At 35.8% G+C, this 18,604-nt stretch overlaps 1 protein-coding gene across 2 annotated transcripts; it reads right to left on the reverse strand.

The window, feature by feature from the left end:
- Positions 1-2,146: 2,146 nt before the first annotated feature.
- LOC4338067 (MADS-box transcription factor 58-like) lies at positions 2,147-14,355 on the reverse strand. Of its 2 annotated transcripts, none has more exons than NM_001420258.1 (10): positions 14,192-14,355; positions 13,854-14,096; positions 13,037-13,296; positions 4,244-4,325; positions 3,643-3,704; positions 3,449-3,548; positions 3,308-3,349; positions 3,165-3,206; positions 2,919-2,980; positions 2,147-2,415 (listed from the first exon to the last, which is right to left on the reverse strand). In NM_001420258.1, the coding sequence occupies exons 2-10, from the start codon at positions 13,899-13,901 to the stop codon at positions 2,412-2,414; spliced, it is 702 nt and encodes a 233-aa protein (NP_001407187.1). In that variant the 5' UTR covers positions 13,902-14,096; positions 14,192-14,355; the 3' UTR covers positions 2,147-2,411. The 2 variants fall into 2 exon arrangements, with proteins under 2 accessions (NP_001407187.1, NP_001407188.1); NM_001420259.1 differs by having other exon boundaries at positions 2,809-2,980.
- Positions 14,356-18,604: the final 4,249 nt, after the last annotated feature.

The raw sequence follows: 18,604 nt of genomic DNA on the forward strand, positions 1-18,604 counted from the left end.
TTTGGGAAACGTGCGTATGAAAAATATAGATAATAGAACTCAGCCGAGTATAGAACTTAGCACACCTGTAAATGTGGTCAAGCACTATAGTCTAATAAGCACTACATTTTTTTAAAGAAGTTTATATAAAAAAATATATATGAGCTATATATCTTTTCTTTTGGTATCCCTCCGTTTCAAAATGTAGCAACTTAGGATGTTGTTAGACCCATCCTAAATTACTATATGTTGAAATGAAGATCGCAGTTTCTTTCCTAAATTCATATATGTGTTACGTGGTCCTTTTCTTAATAACAGACTTATCCATCTTCGCTTGTAAGAACCTAGCTATAACCAGTTATTATAGAGTTTACAGGTTGAACGACTGTGAATTACAAAATCATAACTTAATTAAAAACAATAAAACTACTTAAATACCAGCCTAAAGACAAAGATAACACCTATTGCTAAATTTCTATATATCTATGGTTGGCAAAAATCTGCACAGTGGCTAGCGAGTTGTGCATAGTAGTCCTTGTATTTCTCAAATCAGCAGCTGATCATTGTGCCGATCAAATTTCGCGTTCGTCACCATTAATGACTAGTGCCGAACTAAAGCGGCAGATAACGTCGGACGGTAACTGAGTTATAAATCAACCGTTCACATAGATCTTGCTAGCACCACGGCCATCGAAGCTGATTCATTGGGGACATCTTGCACCCTGCCGTCGTGGACCGTGGCGAGGTAGCGTCTTACATTTTCAACATATGTCTATCTAATAAGCTATCCTAAGCTTAATTCAAGTTTAATCGTAACAGTGAAAATTGTGATCTTGCACACACTTCAGTATTCCATTTTATTATTTGCATAATTTAGTTTTCCATTGTGCAATTAAAACGAGAGGCGGATCTATCCATTGGGTAGGGTGGGACACCCCCCCCCCCAGCCTCTCTCCTCCTCGTCCTCCTCATAGTAGTGATGGGCCATCAAAATTAGGTATAGCAAGTTGTGAAAATCCAACATATCATCCCGCATCAAGCATCAACGTAGCTAGTGTTGGTCTGCCTCTTCACAACACATGCACGCACGCCACATAGGGGTGGACATTCGGTCTAACCGAAAAATTCGGTTCGGTTTCTCGGTCTTTTTGAAAATTCGGTCTTTGTAATCTCAAGACCGATCGGTCTCCAACAAATCTTAGGACTGAGCAAATCGGTCTTCGGTTAGTTCGGTTCGGTCTCGGTCATAGACCGAACTAACAGCAAAAACAAAGCAAATCAACAAAACTATATGTAAAAACAGCAAAAGCAAAGCAAATCAACAATTAGTGGAGGCGGCGCCCGGCGGTGGAGCCGGCGTAGGGCCGGCTGGGGGTGGCACCAGGCGGTGGAGGCGAAGGAGTGCCGGCTAGAGGCGGCACCCGGCGGTGGAGGTGGCGGTGTGCCGGCTGGAGACGGCGCCCGGCGGTGGAGGCGGCGCACCGACTGGAGGCGGAAGCGGCGCCCGGCGATGGAGCGAAGGAGGACGCGGATGGGATGGAGACGGGAGTCGGGACGGCGCCGCTCCAGGATGGATGGGGATGAAATGATGCGTCGATGCCTGTGACGCACCTGCCCCTAGGGTTTTTATTAGTGGGCTTATTGGGCCAACTAGATCTATTGGGCCTAATTCGGTTATTTCGGTCAAATCGGTTAATTGAGGCCCATGACCGAATAAACCGAACATATTTCGGTCTTTTAGTAGTTGAGACCGAATTACAGACCGAATTTTTCGGTCTCGGTTTTTTCGGTTCGGTCTTATTCTGCCCACCCCTAACGCCAGAAACAATGATCGAGGCAGTGATTATTCTTCGTCTTTGCTTCTTCGCGTCTTTGCCCGATCATGGGATGGCATGAAGTTGATGAACTGGTGCTTTTGTAGGCCACCAATATAATTTCATGTAAGAGCCAAGTTTTGGGTTTGAATTAAAAAGAGAAGAAAATACTGAAAACGAGCTCAACACAACACCATGCCTTGCCCTGTTCTTTCTGTTTTCGGTTAATTTCTTCAGTTTACTGTTTACGTCTGAAAAGAAAAGAGTCAGAACGAGCAAATTCAGAGAGCGTGAGTTCAGAGTTCGAAGTGATTCCTGAAAAAACCGCAGCTAACGAAACAGCACTTATATGTATACACAAGATATTATCACCAATATTTCATATATAAACATAGGAAGGGTATGAAGTATTTTAATTTCACAGGTTGAACCAATACTTAGGTACATCACCTTGATAGTGCCAAGCCTGAATTATGGGATAAAGTTAATTATTCATGCATACAAGAGTTCACACATAAAAGTTCTACTGACACAGTGTAATATCTAACTGATCAGTCTCCTTGAAGAAGGCACATGCATGATTGAGATAGTTGCATGATACGGATCCATATTTATCTTTCATCTGCAAGTGCAAGGAATGTAAACAGTAAAACAAAATTAGTTACGCGTTGCATCTGAACGTACTTGCACAAACTTGTCTCGACCACATTATTTGTCTATAACTTATGCCTCCGAATTCCTTCTATAATTTGATGCAAGGGAAATTTGAGTTATAATTCTTATGGTTGCAAGCAAATCCAAACAATACCTAGAATGTGAGATAAGCCCTACACATTTCTGACCCTGCAATATAATCCTCCCAAGAAAACTCTTCATTATTTTTTATTTTTTTATTTTGAAAAACTTGATGTCTCTAACTACGACTCAGATGCTTACAATGAGAAGGTAATGAACATTCAAATTTCATTTGTTGAACTATGAACTCTGACTATGTTACACTGAGAATATTTTTTACCTGACATAAAGGCCTTTCGGTCCTCCTGTTCAGGATAATACTGAGGCTGATGCATGATGTTGAATTGCAGGAAGTTTCTTGGATCATAATGGATCATATTTTGCACGTACTCGCTCGTAGATGCTGAACCCATCATGTTCACTGTTTGCAGTCCTCTTTCACTCTCAGCAACCTTCACAATAATAATTATAATTAATTAGTATGATGACGTAGAATTTCAGTCAATTAGGTATGATTTGCTATATATGTAGGTTATTTCAGTAACTTCAATTCAGATTTACCATGTAGCTAGGTTAATCTCTTTTTGAAAGCGAATCTCATTCTTTTTTTTTTGCAATGTAGAACAGAATACTTACTTTGCTCTTTAAGTACATGTTGTCATTCTGCAGCTCCGTTTCCTGAAAAGATTATACTCGTGCTGTTATCTTATGATGTCAATTAACTAGACCAAATAATTTTGCAAGAAAGAAAACAGTGGTATTTTGCTGATAGTATTTACCCTTCTCTGCATATACTCAATTTCAGCACACAGCAATTCGTTCTGCAGGATATGGAATGCTTATCAAATTAGATGAATTAATTAACAATATGCCCTTTTCAACTTGGAATTCTATGTAAATGTAGCACACAATTAATATACCTTCCGTGCTCTAATCTTTCCTAGGCCTTTGTCCAGTCTGCCTTCCAGCTGCTTAAGTTCTCTGTGGTTCATGGTGGTGATATTATCACCTACTAGGGTCCTAATTCATTAATTAATGGAGAATTTAGTTATAACCAGATGAACTACTTTGTCAAGTTGAAAAAAATTCTAAGCAGCTGAGTGAAATAATGAACCTGTTGGAGTTCTGCAGGTTGGTGATCTGTTGCTTCAGCTTAGCAGCTTCCTGCTGGTAGTGCTGCAAGTTTGTAATTTGATTTTTTTTTTAGTACTGGTAGTTAAAATCATGACAAGTTGTGTCAGTTTGCTAACTGGAATGTTTGACTCTTCATGTTTATTTTGTTCAAATGTGCATCATCAAATCATACCATATTAAACTGTGTAATCAACCTGCATGCATGCATATGCATGAATGAATGACAAAAGTGCCAAAAACATGCAGTGAGCCATTTCAATTTTCAAGCATGGAATCATGAAGAACTTTGTCCAGTGGACAAACACAGATAGGAGTATGTCTGTTGGTCAAAACTATATACTACTACTATATATATAGCATCACTGGAATTTCCATTGTGTAAAGCACTGTAGCTTCTATTCAGGATGTCCAATCTGAAGATTTTGGTCAGAGAACTCATTTTTTACAGCATAGAAACCATTGGTTAATTACAAGGAATGTTGCATTGTTGCTGAATGATAAAAGCTCCAGAGAAAACTACTGCATGCTGCATTTGTACTGACAGATGATTTTTTTTTGTTTGAGAATTCAGATGATGTTACCTGGGCATTGATCTCTGCAACTGTACTGGCGTTGGAGGTGTCACTGTTGGCTTTCTTGTACCTCTCAATAGTTTCCTTCACGCTGCATTTGTGCATAGTAGCACACATAAATAGTTAGTTTACTTGCACACATACGTCCATGGAAGTAAGAATAACTACGAAGTTTTGGCCACGGTATAGAAGTTTCTTCTAGAATTTTTTTTTTTCACCAATTATACATATGTCTAAGTTCAAATCTTCAAACTAACATGGGGTTTTTCCTGAAGGATATCAACAAAAAAAAAAGGGGAGTTAGTGGCAGTTTGGGCCACCTTTCATTTTCTAAACAATAAAACAACTGTGGCATGATCTTATTTAATGTTTAATCTAAAGCATTGTTTGGTTGTAAAAAAATGTCACTCTGAGGGGCTGTTTGGATGGAGCTAAAAATTTTTAGTCCATATATATCTCATTGGATGTATGGACACTAATTAAAAGTATTAAACGTACGTAGACAAATGACAAAACTCCTTTCATAGCCCTGGACTAATTCACGAGACGAATCTATTGAGCCTAATTAATCCATGATTAGCCTATGTGATAGTACAGTAAATATGTGCTAATTATGGATTAATTAGGCTTAAAAAAATTGTCTCGCGAATTAGCTCTCATTTATATAATTAGTTTCGTAAGTAGTTTATGTTTAATGCTTCAAATTAGTGTCAAATAACCGATGTGATAGGGACTAAAGTTTAGTCCCTGGATCCAAACACCCCCTAACTTTCATATAGTCATTGCTAATAAAATTTGCAAAAAGATCAGGAAGCCAGTAAGATTGAGTGTCATAGTACTGTACAAACACTGTACTGTATATACCATTGTTGTGTTCATCTGTTTGTCTCCAAGAACAATGCCAAATCCACCGGTCCGGGGAGAGGTTGAAAAAGTCTGAACAGGAGTCTAGTACAAATTTTACATCACAAGTCATTCTACCTGCTACAGTTGTTGCGCTTTACCGAGGACATCTTTTCTCAACTCTATAGAGCCATAGAGGCCCAGTAGCCATACATGTATTGCATGCTCAGATGTGATTTATGATTTTTTTCAAATTATATGAGAAATAAATATGTTCTGTTCGGGGGTGTTTAGATTCAGGGGTGTAAAGTTTTGACGTGTCACATCGGATATACGGACACACATTTGAAGTATTAAACGTAGTCTAATAACAAAATAAATTATAGAATCCGCCTATAAACTGCGAGACGAATTTATTAAGCCAAATTAATCCATCATTAGCAAATATTTACTGTAGCACCATATTGTCAAATCATGTAGAAATTAAGCTTAAAAGATTCGTCTCGCAAATTAGTCGTAATCTGTGCAATTAGTTATTTTTTAGCCTATATTTAATACTTCATACAGGTGTTTAAATGTTTGATGTGATAGGGTGAAAAATTTTGGGGTGAGATTTAACCAGCGCCTTAGGATTTCATGTAATCAGAATATTTTTATGGGAATCGATCAACATCATACATGTAAGCATAAGGAATTCTCTGAAAATAGCTGCTTAAATTGTACTCCCTTGGTTCTACAGTTCTTGACATTTTGGACAAGGTTTAACTTTTGTAACTTTGACTATCAATAACTTTAAAAAGTATTTAGTTTAAAACAACAAGAAAAACATATATGAATTTGTCTTTCAAAGTTCTACAATAAAAGTAAAACATACATTTATTTATTGTATATATTATAGTAGAAAAACAATGTCAAAGATATAATTTGAAGTTCGTGCCACTGTCAAAAACGTTAAGAATTATAAAACTGGAGGGAGTAGCTGCATATATAAATAGCTATAACAGGACTTAAAAGTCTGATCTGAAGTCATTGTAATTGGTACTAATAAGTTATTATCAGTATTCTATGGATTTACCAAATAGCTAATGTCTTTGCTATTATGAACACTAGGAAACCATATAACCTAAGAGTTCCACTTTATCTATCTATCTATTATATACTAAAAAGTCCATTAAATTTCCTATAAACGCTCTCAAACCGCCAAGTGACACCCTATAAACACTCTCAAATCGCCAAGTGGCACCATAATAAATAAGAAAAATCTGACCATCTATTTTTACTTATGTTGGTAGACCCATTGTTTTGGATGGTTGGATTTAGTTAGATCTATTTTATTTATAAAGAAAAAAGAAACCAACGTACGTAACGCCGAACGTACGTGCGTATGTACTGTACGTACTTCCCTTTTGTCTTTCCATATTTTCATTCATGTGTTATTTTCTGTTTAATGAGAAAATAAAAACAAAAATACTTTTACAGGTAAAAAAACACAAATAGACCAACTACTAGGACTAGCAGCTCTCCCTATTTCTAAATCGCTACGTGGTACTATTAAATTATTAGAGAAAGTATTAAAAAATCTTAAAAAATACAAAACGATGGACCATCGATTTCTACTTAAATTGATGGATTTAAGTTGTTAGATTTTTTAATTAAAAAATCCCAAACCTCTGTCCCTCCCTCTCCACCCCTGTGCAGTGTTAAAATCTATTAAACATTTTGTAAACACCTCTAAGCTACTATATCACATACTTAAATTAAATAAAATCTTAAATTTCAAAAAAAGACAATTATATAATAAAAGTTCATTAAACATCTTACAAATACTTTTAATTCGTCAAGTGGTACCTTACAAACACTCCTAGGTCGTCAAGTGCACTCTAATCCAATCATCGATTTTTATTTAAATCGGTGATCCATTATTTTTATATTAGAAGGTTAGATTTTTTTAAAAAAAGCACGCATTCCAAACCTCCCGTCACGTACGTACCAACGAGCTATGTTCATGAGAAATCATAATCAAAATTATTTTTACATTCAAAAATCACAAAGAGACCTCCACCTATTAGGTCTAGCAGCTCTCGCTCTTTGACTCTAAATATTCTACAAATGCCTCTGAACTACTACGTGGTGCTATTAAATTAAATAAAATGCTAGAAAATCTTTAAAAAAAAGAACAAAACATTTGGCTATCGATTTGTTAGTTTTTTAATAAGAAAAAAAACACAACCTCTCTCCCTCCCTCCCCACCCCTATGCGGTGTTAAAATCCATTAAACATTTTATGAACACCTCTAAGCTACTATATCACATACTTCTTAGAATTTTCAAGAAAAAGATAATTATATATAAAAGTTCATTAAATATCTTAAAAATACTTTTAATTCGCCAAGTGGTACCTTACGAACGCTCCTAGGTCGCCAAGTGGCACTCTAATCCAACCATCGATTTTTATTTAAATCGGTGATCTATTATTTTTATATTAGAAGGTTAGATTTTTTTCTTAAAAAAAAGCACGCATTCCGAACCTCCCGTCACGTACGTACCAACGAGCTATGTTCATGAGAAATTATAATCAAAATTATTTTTACATTAAAAAAATCACAAAGAGACCTCCACCTATTAGGTCTAGCACTCTCGCTCTGTAACTCTAAATATCCTACAAATGCCTCTAAACTGCCACGTGGTGCTATTAAATTAAATAAAATACTAGAAAATATTAAAAAAACAACAAAACATTTGGCTATCGATTTGTTAGTTTTTTAATAAGAAAAAACCCAAACCTCTCTTCCTCCCTCCCTCCCCATCCCCGTACGGTGTTAAAATCCATTAAATATATTATTAATGCCTCTAAGCTATTATATGGCATTCTTAAATTAGAGAAAAATCTTAGAAATTTTGGAAAAAAAAAACCCAACCATTAGATATGACATAAATCGATGGACACATTTTTTCAATGGATTAATTGACACATTATATTAGGTCATTAGATCTTTTTTTTTAAAAAAAAAAGAACACCCTAAACCTTCTTCCCTCCCTCCTTTGCGGCATACGGTGTTAAAAGTCGATTACACATCTTATAAATGCTCTTAAGATATTATGTTATTCTCTTAAATCAAATAAAATCCTAATAAAATTCTGACAAGAAAACAAAACATCCGACCATCGGTTTCGACATAAACATCTGACACATTATTTTAGTCTGTTAGATTAATCATTTAGAAAAACATCCCAAACCTCCCTCCCTCCCTCCCTGCCCATGTACAGCGTGCGCCATTCTTTTCTCTCTATTTTTTATCTCCTTGACAATTAAAATTAAAATTATCTATATGGGAAAAAAACACAAATGGACCTCCATTTATTACTTATATCATGTTAGGCATCTAAAGACTTTCTGCCAACTTAATTAATTTCTCTTAACATGCCTATACAAATTGACCTTGATACTTTCAAAATAATGTTTTTAGTACATAGATAAATATTTTTAAGAAAGATGATCATAGCGTCCGAATTACACATATGATCTACGAAGTCACTAATCATAGCAGGTATTCATCTAGCAATATAGACAATAGGGTGAAAATGAAGGTGTGGTTGGTTGAACATCATATCGATAAGCATGTGGGTTGTACCTAAGGATTTTAACCGTGGAACAACCTTGCAGTGGCTTTAGCAATAAATCAAGTCAGTTCCATATAGGAATTAATGACCATGTCCTTTTTTTATTTATTTTTATTAAGCTTGCTACAGTACATTGTAAAGTCTTGACGTAGAACAATCTAGAAACATGTATTTGTTATAAGACAATACACTTTAGTGATGATTCGCTAAATACATTATGACCATTACTTTTATATTTCAGGAGAGAAAATTTAGAACGTATACCTTTACCCCATACTAGGTTATGTGTTCTGATATTTTTGTCCCAAATTGCAAAGATCAAATCATTTCAAGGATGATTCATAGAATAAAACTATCCAAAAGAAAAAAAATAAAAATGGGCATGAAATAAATTGAAAATTGAACAAATTTTGTTGGATTTAAAACCAATACTTGATAGAAAAATTCAAACATTTTACAAGGACGGTTAGAATGAATATATTATATATATATATATATATATATATATATATATATATATATATATATATATATATATATATATATATATATATATATATATATATATATATATATATATATATATATATATATATATTAAAATACAATCAAACAAAAAAAATGATATTATTGAATTTGTTTTGAGGTTGTAAGCTATCCTTTTGGCGATTTAAAATACCCTAAATTTTATCATAGGAACCACCTCCATTGTTTCGACACAATAGTTTCTCATCAATTCAAAACCACATGATCTCAAGTAATTTTATTTTAGAATTTATATGTTGCAAGGGTAATTATAAAAATAGAAAAAGCTTTCAAAGCACACAAAATAAGTTTAATTTTAGTTTAGAATATAATACAAGAAATTTTAATAAAAAGCCACCTGCATATAAATATTCATAATAAAATTTCATTCACATTATACGAGAAGATGCCCGCGCATGTGCGCGGGCTACCTTTCTAGTTGTCTTCATTATTTTAGCCAAAAAAAATTTTGCAAAATTACTTAGCCATTTTTTTCTACTAACAACATAAAAACTATGCATATATGCCTTGATCATAGATCTTGTACACGTTTCAAGAAAGGACTCAGAGTAACGTCCTTTCCTCTCTTGATACAAGAAAAACTACTACTATACGCAAAGTATATATACGTTCATCATCTAATTGAAATAGTACAAAATATGTGTAACTAATTTTCCTTTGATATTGTCCTAGATTAAGGGTGTACTTAGTGGCTAACCACAAACCTACTTATAAGTCAATAAAATAAACAGCTTATTTTGACATATAAGTAACTTATTTTATATATTTACTTATGAGTGAGGTCACGGGTTAATCATTTACACCCCTATCTGATCGAGACTACTACAGAGTACAAACCAAAGAGGATATCACAAAGTTCCTATAGAAAGACGTACTCCTGCTGAAAATTGACAGACAAGATCATTTGGCCACATTTCGTACTCCAACACTTTGTCACTTTGTCAATCTCAGGCATGCCCATAAGCAATAAAGTGCCATACAAAAATCTAACCAAGAAAACTATCATATCATTTCCCTTTCCTCGTCAAGACCAAACATGAATTCTCAAAGGCAAGATCAGAGCAAATGTCACGTCACATACGTATAATAGTGCCAAGTAACTATTCCCAAGAGCCAATATAAAAGCAATGCAAGTCAGCTTCTGTCTATCTCTCACACACATAGGAACGGTATTATTGGATACATTTTTAAACAAGAAAAAACATGTGAAGAAATCATGGTCCAAGCAAATTTGACCAACAATGATTTTCTTAACAATTTATTTTTTAAAGAAAAATACAAAGATGCAAGCTCATTGGAACAAATTAACATGGAGCATGTGTGAACAAGTAGCAACACTTCTCTAAAATTCTTCCTAAATGAATATTTTATTAGCATTGTCTTGTAGTAATGTTTACCAACGAATTACAAAACCTTAATATCTTCGAGCATCCTATTGACAACAGCGGCTGTGTTTAGTTCCTTCCAAAGTTGAAAGTTTGGATTAAAATTGGTACGATGTGACTGAAAAGTTATGTGTGTATGACAGGTCGATATGATGGAAAAAGTTAGAAATTTAAATCTAAAGTTTGGATCTAAACATAGCCAGCATGATCATGATTGGCTGGCTGCAAACAGTGAATCATATGAGTACCCAAGTGACCAATGGCTTATAGAGAGAGAAAGAGAGAGCCAATGCAAGAGAGAGAAGCAGCTACGGTCCAACCTAGCCAGCCAGCCAGGCAGACAGGGACCTTAACCATTCTGACCGGGTAAACCAGCCTTTTTCTCTTTGTAGTCTCCCGATGCAAACGCTGCCATTTGTACGTATTCTACTGACCGTGCCATTGGTTAATTTTTGCTTCTGCACAGTACAGTGTACAGTTTTACACTTGCAGCCTCACGCACACGTACTGAGAGAGTGTGTTTGTCTGCTGCTGCTGTGCAAAGAATTTGCTTCTTGTCCAAACAAGTCGTCAATTGTTAAACCAATTTTTTTATTACTCAATAGATCAAAACAAGGAAAATTCACTGTTAAATTAATGGGAGTCCTATAAATCACTTTTAAGAAATGCACAAAAAATATCTCTATCGTACGTATTGACCAGTCCGTCGTAATCCAACAAGATAATACAGGAGTATATATATAACAAATTTACTATATATATATATATATATATATATATATATATATATATATGATACTAGAGTCTAAGCTAGATAGTGTTGTGCAGGGTATTAACATTTGGAGTATGAAGTTTAATTGTTTAAGTAAAGATATTTTTTCTTAACCAAGACGGGTTATTAAAACGTAATTTTAAAAATGAAGGACAAATCATACATGATCTAGTTTAGAGTTTTTTTCTAGATCTTTTTGCTACTAGTACTAGTTACTCATCTCTACTACTAGTAGTTCATTCATGTGTAGTCACAGACTCACAGGGGATCACACATTTCATAATTTTTTTTCACATGGGATTAGGATTTAGAACATAAGGGTATTATCATGGCATACATCCTGATTATATAGTATAAATTACTCTTTATCCTTTCTTGGCTGAACAACTATAGGCATAACTAAGCACACACTTGTGTGAGTGTGGTCTGCGTGTGTGGTGTCATGTGTGCGTGTATTTCTTCTGTAATCGCACAAGGAAAAAGAAGCACAACAAATCCTTAAGATTCTCTACTAAAAATATTGCACAAATTACTAATCTGTAAACCTTAGGTAGTAACAAAAATACATATGAAAGTCCAAACCTTATAGATGGAGAAAAAAAAGGGTAATTCATGCACTGTTTTTCCTATTTACTGCTGACTTCACTGTGTTCGGTACCTCATGAGAAGTACAGTGCCGGTGTCAGAGAGGATAGGTAGCTAGGGGCCCAGAGCACTCGTGATGGGGCATCCTGTTAATACAGGAAACCACACATGGCTGTAAATGAACAGAGAAATGACTAGTGAAAACAGTAACATCTACAGCACTCTGCAGAGAGAGAGAGAGAGAGATGGAGGATGTGATGAAACCCTAACCCTAACTAACCTCCAATTGAAGAAGATGATGCAAAAGAATCATGAATGATCAATGTGTGCATCACTCGTGTACACCACTTTTTACCTCTGAAAAAAAAAACATCAAACCTCACATGCCCACAATCTTGCATACTAGTTACTAGTAGTTACAAGTTACTGCACACATGCATAGCCAATAGAGAAAATATAATATATGATCGCTATATGCAGTGAGGTATTAAGGATCTAAGCAAGCCTCATCACACAGACAGAGGTAGAGAAAGGAAAGAACATAAATGGAGCAATAAAAGAACAGGACCACCAAGCCAAAGCAACACACACAGACACACAGTCACAGACACCCATCACACACAAGAAAAGCTCACAAGAATGCATGTACATGCTCATGCTTGCTTCACAAAGTATGCATTGTGCTGAATCTATCTACACATCTAGCTCACCTCACAGGAAACACAAAAGAAACCAGAAATGTGCACACCACATCAGCAAGCACACAGATCATCACACACACACAAAGAAACTCCTGCAATTTCTTTCTCACTTGCTAGTTGCTACTACCCCCAAGAAAGCACAGAAGTAACAACAAGACAGTTAATTAACTGAAGCACATATATGTAGTAACAGAAAAGAAGGTGAGATGGACGCACATCACCATATATATGCCTCCTCCTTGTCACAAGAAAAGGTAGCAACTAACTTGCTCCAATTAGGACAAGATAACATATATCACATGGATTAATTTAGGTTTCTAGAGCTGAAGAGAGGAAGAGGAATGCAGTACCTGTTGTTGGAGTACTCGTAGAGGCGGCCACGGCTGGAGAAGACGACGAGGGCGACCTCGGCATCGCAGAGCACGGAGAGCTCATACGCCTTCTTGAGTAGCCCGCTGCGGCGCTTGCAGAAGGTCACTTGACGGTTCGTCGTGTTCTCGATGCGCTTGATCTCAATCTTTCCCCTGCTCCCAATCTTCTCAGCTCCCACCGAGCCTGAGCCACCTGAGCCACCGGAGCCGGGGGAAGCAACAGGTGCTGGCTCTGGCATCTAAATTTGAGTCACAAAATAATTCCAGAGATATGACTCAGTCCTCTATGTAAGAACTTAGCAGCACAGCATGAGCCAACATAATCAAGAAATTGCAAGACCGGAAGATGGATCTTTGGCAAGAAAATCAAGAAGTGCTGGAGACATCATGGCCATCATCTCTCTTAAAAATCAATATATGTAACTACAGCCCCCTTTTGTGAGTTGTATAATTCTTGTAGATCGAAGGAAAAAGGAGAGATCTTTTTTTGAGGGGAAAAAAAAGGAGAGATCTTTGGTCCTGTGGTGATCAATCTCCTTGATCTTGTGCCTTTCTTTCACCTTTTTTTCTTCTTTTTCTTGTTTTGCTTAAAGACTAAAGATCTCTAGCTATATCTCTCCCTCTTCATGGCCATCTAGCTATTCTCACACATCAGCTAGCAGCCATGATTCTACTTTTCTACTTTCCCAAAGCTCCCATATGCATACAATTAAAAAAGAAATCCAAACCCTCTTGCAAAATGACACTGAAAGAGAAGAGGAAATTTAGGAGTTTCCAAGCCAAGAAAAACAATTACCATCAGGCCAGTGGATGGTTCAGCCTCCTGCTCTTTGTATATGTGCATGTTTGCTAATTCCTCTCTAATCAAAGAAGAGATTATAATGAGGAAGAGAGGGGTGTGTTCAAGGAGAAGAGAATGGTTGGGGAAGGATGAGATGAGATGGAGTGGTGGTAGCTGTGGAGAGAGTCCATCTATATATTGCCCCTGGTGTTTTTCTTCCTCCTGAACTTTCCTCCTTTCCCCTCTTGGCTGGCCTACCTGCACATTGTAACCATTAATTGCATGGGGTTTAATCAATTCTTTTGCCTTATTTTACCTACCTTTGTGTGACATCACTGCACAGGTTAATTTACCTCATGGCATTGCACCATTAGCTTGTAATTTGGGGCAAGTTTTCACAAAAGCTTGTGGGCTTCGACCTGCAAACTGCTAGGGAAATTATTTCAGGCCTATTTCTTGGTCTCTGTTCTCTGCAGTTCTTGCTTTGGGAAAGTAGGTAGAAACTGGAAAGATACTTGATTGCTGAACTTAGCTTGTAACATTGAAATACTAGCTAATTGAACTTGTGGGTATATATTTTCTGTTAATCCTCACAAAAAATATATATTTAAATTCTGCCTAGGATCATGAGTGTGCTCCTTTAATATATAATACTAATGTCCTTCAACTATCTTGTGCTGTACTCCCTCCGTCCCATAAAAAACGAATCTAGGACCGGATGTGACATATTCTAGTACTATGAATCTGGACATACATATTATAGTACTATGAATCTGGACGTATGTATGTCTAGATTCATAGTACTAGAATATGTCACATCCGGTTCTAGGTTGGTTTTTATGGGACGGGGGGAGTAATTTGTAGTTTATAAATATCAGTCAAAGATTTTTTTTTCTCGAACACGCAGATGTTAGTTAAAGATCTTGTGAGCAAAAACAATATACTCCATAACATGCATCCTCCAAAAGGATAAATGGAAGCACCATAGGAAACTTACATTGATAGCCACAATTCCAGTCCACCTTCAAGGAGGTTTTCCGCACGTAGATATCCTTTACGTTTTTTAGAGTATTAAATGATAATATCGGTTTACACAATTTTGGTTACGATGTCAACCGACATTATTATTATTTAATACTCTAAAAAGAAGAAGGCACGATATGAGTCTATGTCTGAATTTTGGCCCGAGAACAGTTGTAATTTCATCTCACATATAGTTTGTGAGGAGTAATATATTCTCTTTTCCCCAAAAAAAATGATAATTTCGGTTTACGTACTGTGCATCGGCACTTAATGCATAGGTCCCTTGATTAATCTTATACTAGTATGGTCAATCGGAAAATCTAGAAAAGCACAAACGGTAGTAATTAAATGTGATTCAGTTGAGTAGACTTAGTGCATGCTTACAAATATGAAAAAGTCCCATTGCAAAAATATAGAATAATAAAATAAAATTGGGTATGCACCAATGCACCATTATGGCATACTATATATTATTGTCCTTCATTAAACAGTACATTATCAAGAAACAAGAATGTAAATTAAAAATACATTAGAAATAAATTGCCAAACATGTTAAAACACATACTCCCTCCGTTCCAAAATATAATTAGGCACAACCACCCTTACTCCAAAGACGAAGAAACAATTATTATCACCTTCTAATTTGTATCACTCTAATAAATAAAATGCATGCACCCAATAGAATTAGAGATCTTGAGGGTGGAGGATTTAAAAAAAATCATATTTTAATAGAGAAGATGTACTAATTAATTGCATGTATGCATGCACGCCTTATATTATGGAACATTTGAAAAAAGTAGTTGTGCCTTATATTATGAAACGGATGGAGTAATAAATTTCTTGTGTGCAATAATACTCAGGACTGTACGTAATCCTAATAGGAATTACATTTAGACACATCCAACCATGCTGTTAGTCTGAAGATGCTCTTGTCATCAGTCACAACTCTACATATACACATCACTCCAAATCACCAGAATTAAAGTGAAAGTATGGAAGCTGCAAGCTAACTAGCCAATTCTATTTTCAGAACGAATCTAGCCAAGTACAACTTGGAGCACATTGTTGAAATTTACATTTTACATTACTGTGTTTTAGTTTCATCTCCCAGCAAAATACAAGTGCTGAAAGGCTCACACATCTCTGTATGACTGTATGGCCTGCCCATGTGAGGCCTGCACAAACCCTTTCCCATTTTTGCTGGACACACACCCACACATGCATGCCAATGGATGCTAAGGATAAGGAGTAGTACAACTCTTCACAATTCTGAACTCTGAACTCTCCCCTTCGTTAGTCCCTTCTCCTCCCGGCATATTGGGCCCAACCAGCCAATCAGCAATTCATGCCAGTCATCACCGATGACCGATTATCGACAATATATATACACATGCATTTACACATAGATAGGGAAATTACATATACATACACATAAATAGATGTATATATATGCACCCTTTTACACTGATCAACAACCGGTCGTGACATGTCGAAAAATCGGTCTTGGCGTGCGTGCTAGCTGGCTATATACCTTGATGAGTAGCATCAATGGCCAGCTAACTGTGCATTGATGAAATTTCAGTGTAGCTGGCCGGATTGTTGGAGGCTATGAAGCTTTGGCATCAGGTGATAGCTCCTGATCAAGATTGGTTGGTACAAGGAAGCCATCAAGGCTTGAATATGTGTATATGTTACAACTAACTAGCAATGCAAGCTCTCCTCCAGTTACTGCATCTGTGAGTACTTCTGTTTTTCACATGTGGAAGTATAGATCAAGAATGAATATAATGCGGATTTCTTGGTGCAAATTAACTTTTACTTGCATGGTATATGCATGCGGAGGTTGGATATCACATTCTGGTAAGAAAAATCATCTCCTTTTTGCAGCAGATGCAGGAGAGTTGAAATGGGTATGGTAGGAGTACATTTTCATGTCTATATGGGAATAACTCAGGTAGAAAGATCAAATTGGCAAAGAAAGCACACGATTGTGTTCAAATTTGAATTTTGTGCGCGTAACAACTTTTTTTTTGTGCATGTCTGCGACTGCTTTGTATATCTATGTTTAGCAGTACATTTAATTAATTCATCTCTACCACTTTCATATCTTTCTTAAAACCTACTAATAGCTTAAGCTAAATTAATAGTCTCGGTCTCCCAGCAATTTTCTGACTATAGCAAATGGAATGTCTGAACACATTCAGCACAAGTGCCATTCCTACTGGCACATACTGCCACCCCTAGATGGCCATGTGAGCATGGCAGGTGGGCCTGCCTTGTCAGATGGCCCTATTCAAGATAAAATTTACTCTGAAATTAAATGGATGTAACCAGGCCAGTGGAGTAGTACTTATACAAGTCATGAACCCAATGAATTATAGAAATATAAAAGAATACTACCTTCGTCCAAAAAAAAGTCTATCCAAACTCCTAGAAAAAACAAAGTCTTCTGGGACGATAATCATAGCATTTTATGTGGCGACGGTTCATTGTGCTACCTTCGTTTTTTAATACATGACACTATTAACTTGTTAATCAACGTTTAACGACCATTCGTCTTATTGATTTTTTTCTACAAACATAAAAAATTAAGAAATACCATTTAATGATAAATTAATTAAGTCCCAACAAAACAAATTATAATAATATTTTTTTGAAAATAAAATAAATGTTCAGACATATTTCAAAAAATTAATGCCTTCATGTATTAAAAAGAGAGAGCAGTACTAGTACTAATTATCAGCATGAATGGATCATGATGCATGAGTGAAGTCATAAAATGCAATCTTTTTATGCAGAGCAGTGTTATCCACATTGGACAGTAGGTAAGGTATACTACATCCATGATCCGATCGATGCACACCAAACGCCCAGAGATTTATAACCGGTTGATTGTTCCTTGTCCATGTTGTGACAACTGGCAAGATCGAAGCCTATCTTGGTACGTGTCCTGTCGAATTAATACCGTCAAGTATGAGGTGATGAGATATGGTATACTCTTTCCGTTAAAAAAAAAACTCCATCCGTTCTAAAATGTAAGCATTTTTAACATAGTGACAAGTGAAAATATTTTAACTTTGACTATTAATAATAAAAAAATCAATCATGTAAAATTGATGTTACTACATTCATCATTAGACAAACTATCATCATTATATGTAACTCCTTTTATTTAAAACATCTTACTTTTATAGATATTATTGGTCAAAATAGCATCTCAAAGACCATGTTAGACTCCAAAAATACTTATATTTTAGGGCAGAGGGAGTAAAAATTAAGTACTTCTAGATATAAAGAATATGGATACAGTGTATGTCTACATTCATATTCAGAAATGGGTTTATTTTTGAACAGAGGGTGTACGCGCGCGACTACACGTTTGTGCTTATATTGTTGACCTAATCTTCAGAAACCGTCTCTTTTCATTTTCTCTTTCTTTGGGATTATTTGGCTAGCTACAAATTCTATCCAACCCAAACATATGTCCCAAATCGATGTTTTCTTTTCATGAAAAATTTACCAGTGCTTATTTCCAGTCCTTATGAAGATATATAAAACGTAGGATGTCTGGATATTCAGTTACGGCCACCTCTATCAGCAGAACATTTGCTCGTCTTTTCAATCAAGATGATATTGCCATGGTGCTGTCCGTTGTCATGCTGCTTCAGAAAGTTCATAGGTCAATAATTTATAAACCAGACAATACAAAGAGATTAAGGAATAGAGAAAAGAAAATTAATGAT

Source organism: Oryza sativa, chromosome 5, assembly GCF_034140825.1.
Source record: "Oryza sativa Japonica Group chromosome 5, ASM3414082v1".
Lineage (NCBI taxonomy): Eukaryota > Viridiplantae > Streptophyta > Magnoliopsida > Poales > Poaceae > Oryza > Oryza sativa.

What these genes read in the sequence shown, in the direction of transcription:
- LOC4338067 (NM_001420259.1), bottom strand. Translation starts at nt 13,901, where the DNA reads ATGCACATATACAAAGAGCAGGAGGCTGAACCATCCACTGGCCTGATG. An exon ending in AACCTGCAGAACTCCAACAG is followed by an intron (nt 3,549 to 3,642) that starts GTTCATTATTTC and finishes TTAATGAATTAG; the next exon opens with GACCCTAGTAGGTGATAATA. An exon ending in TTGAGTATATGCAGAGAAGG is followed by an intron (nt 3,207 to 3,307) that starts GTAAATACTATC and finishes TAATCTTTTCAG; the next exon opens with GAAACGGAGCTGCAGAATGA.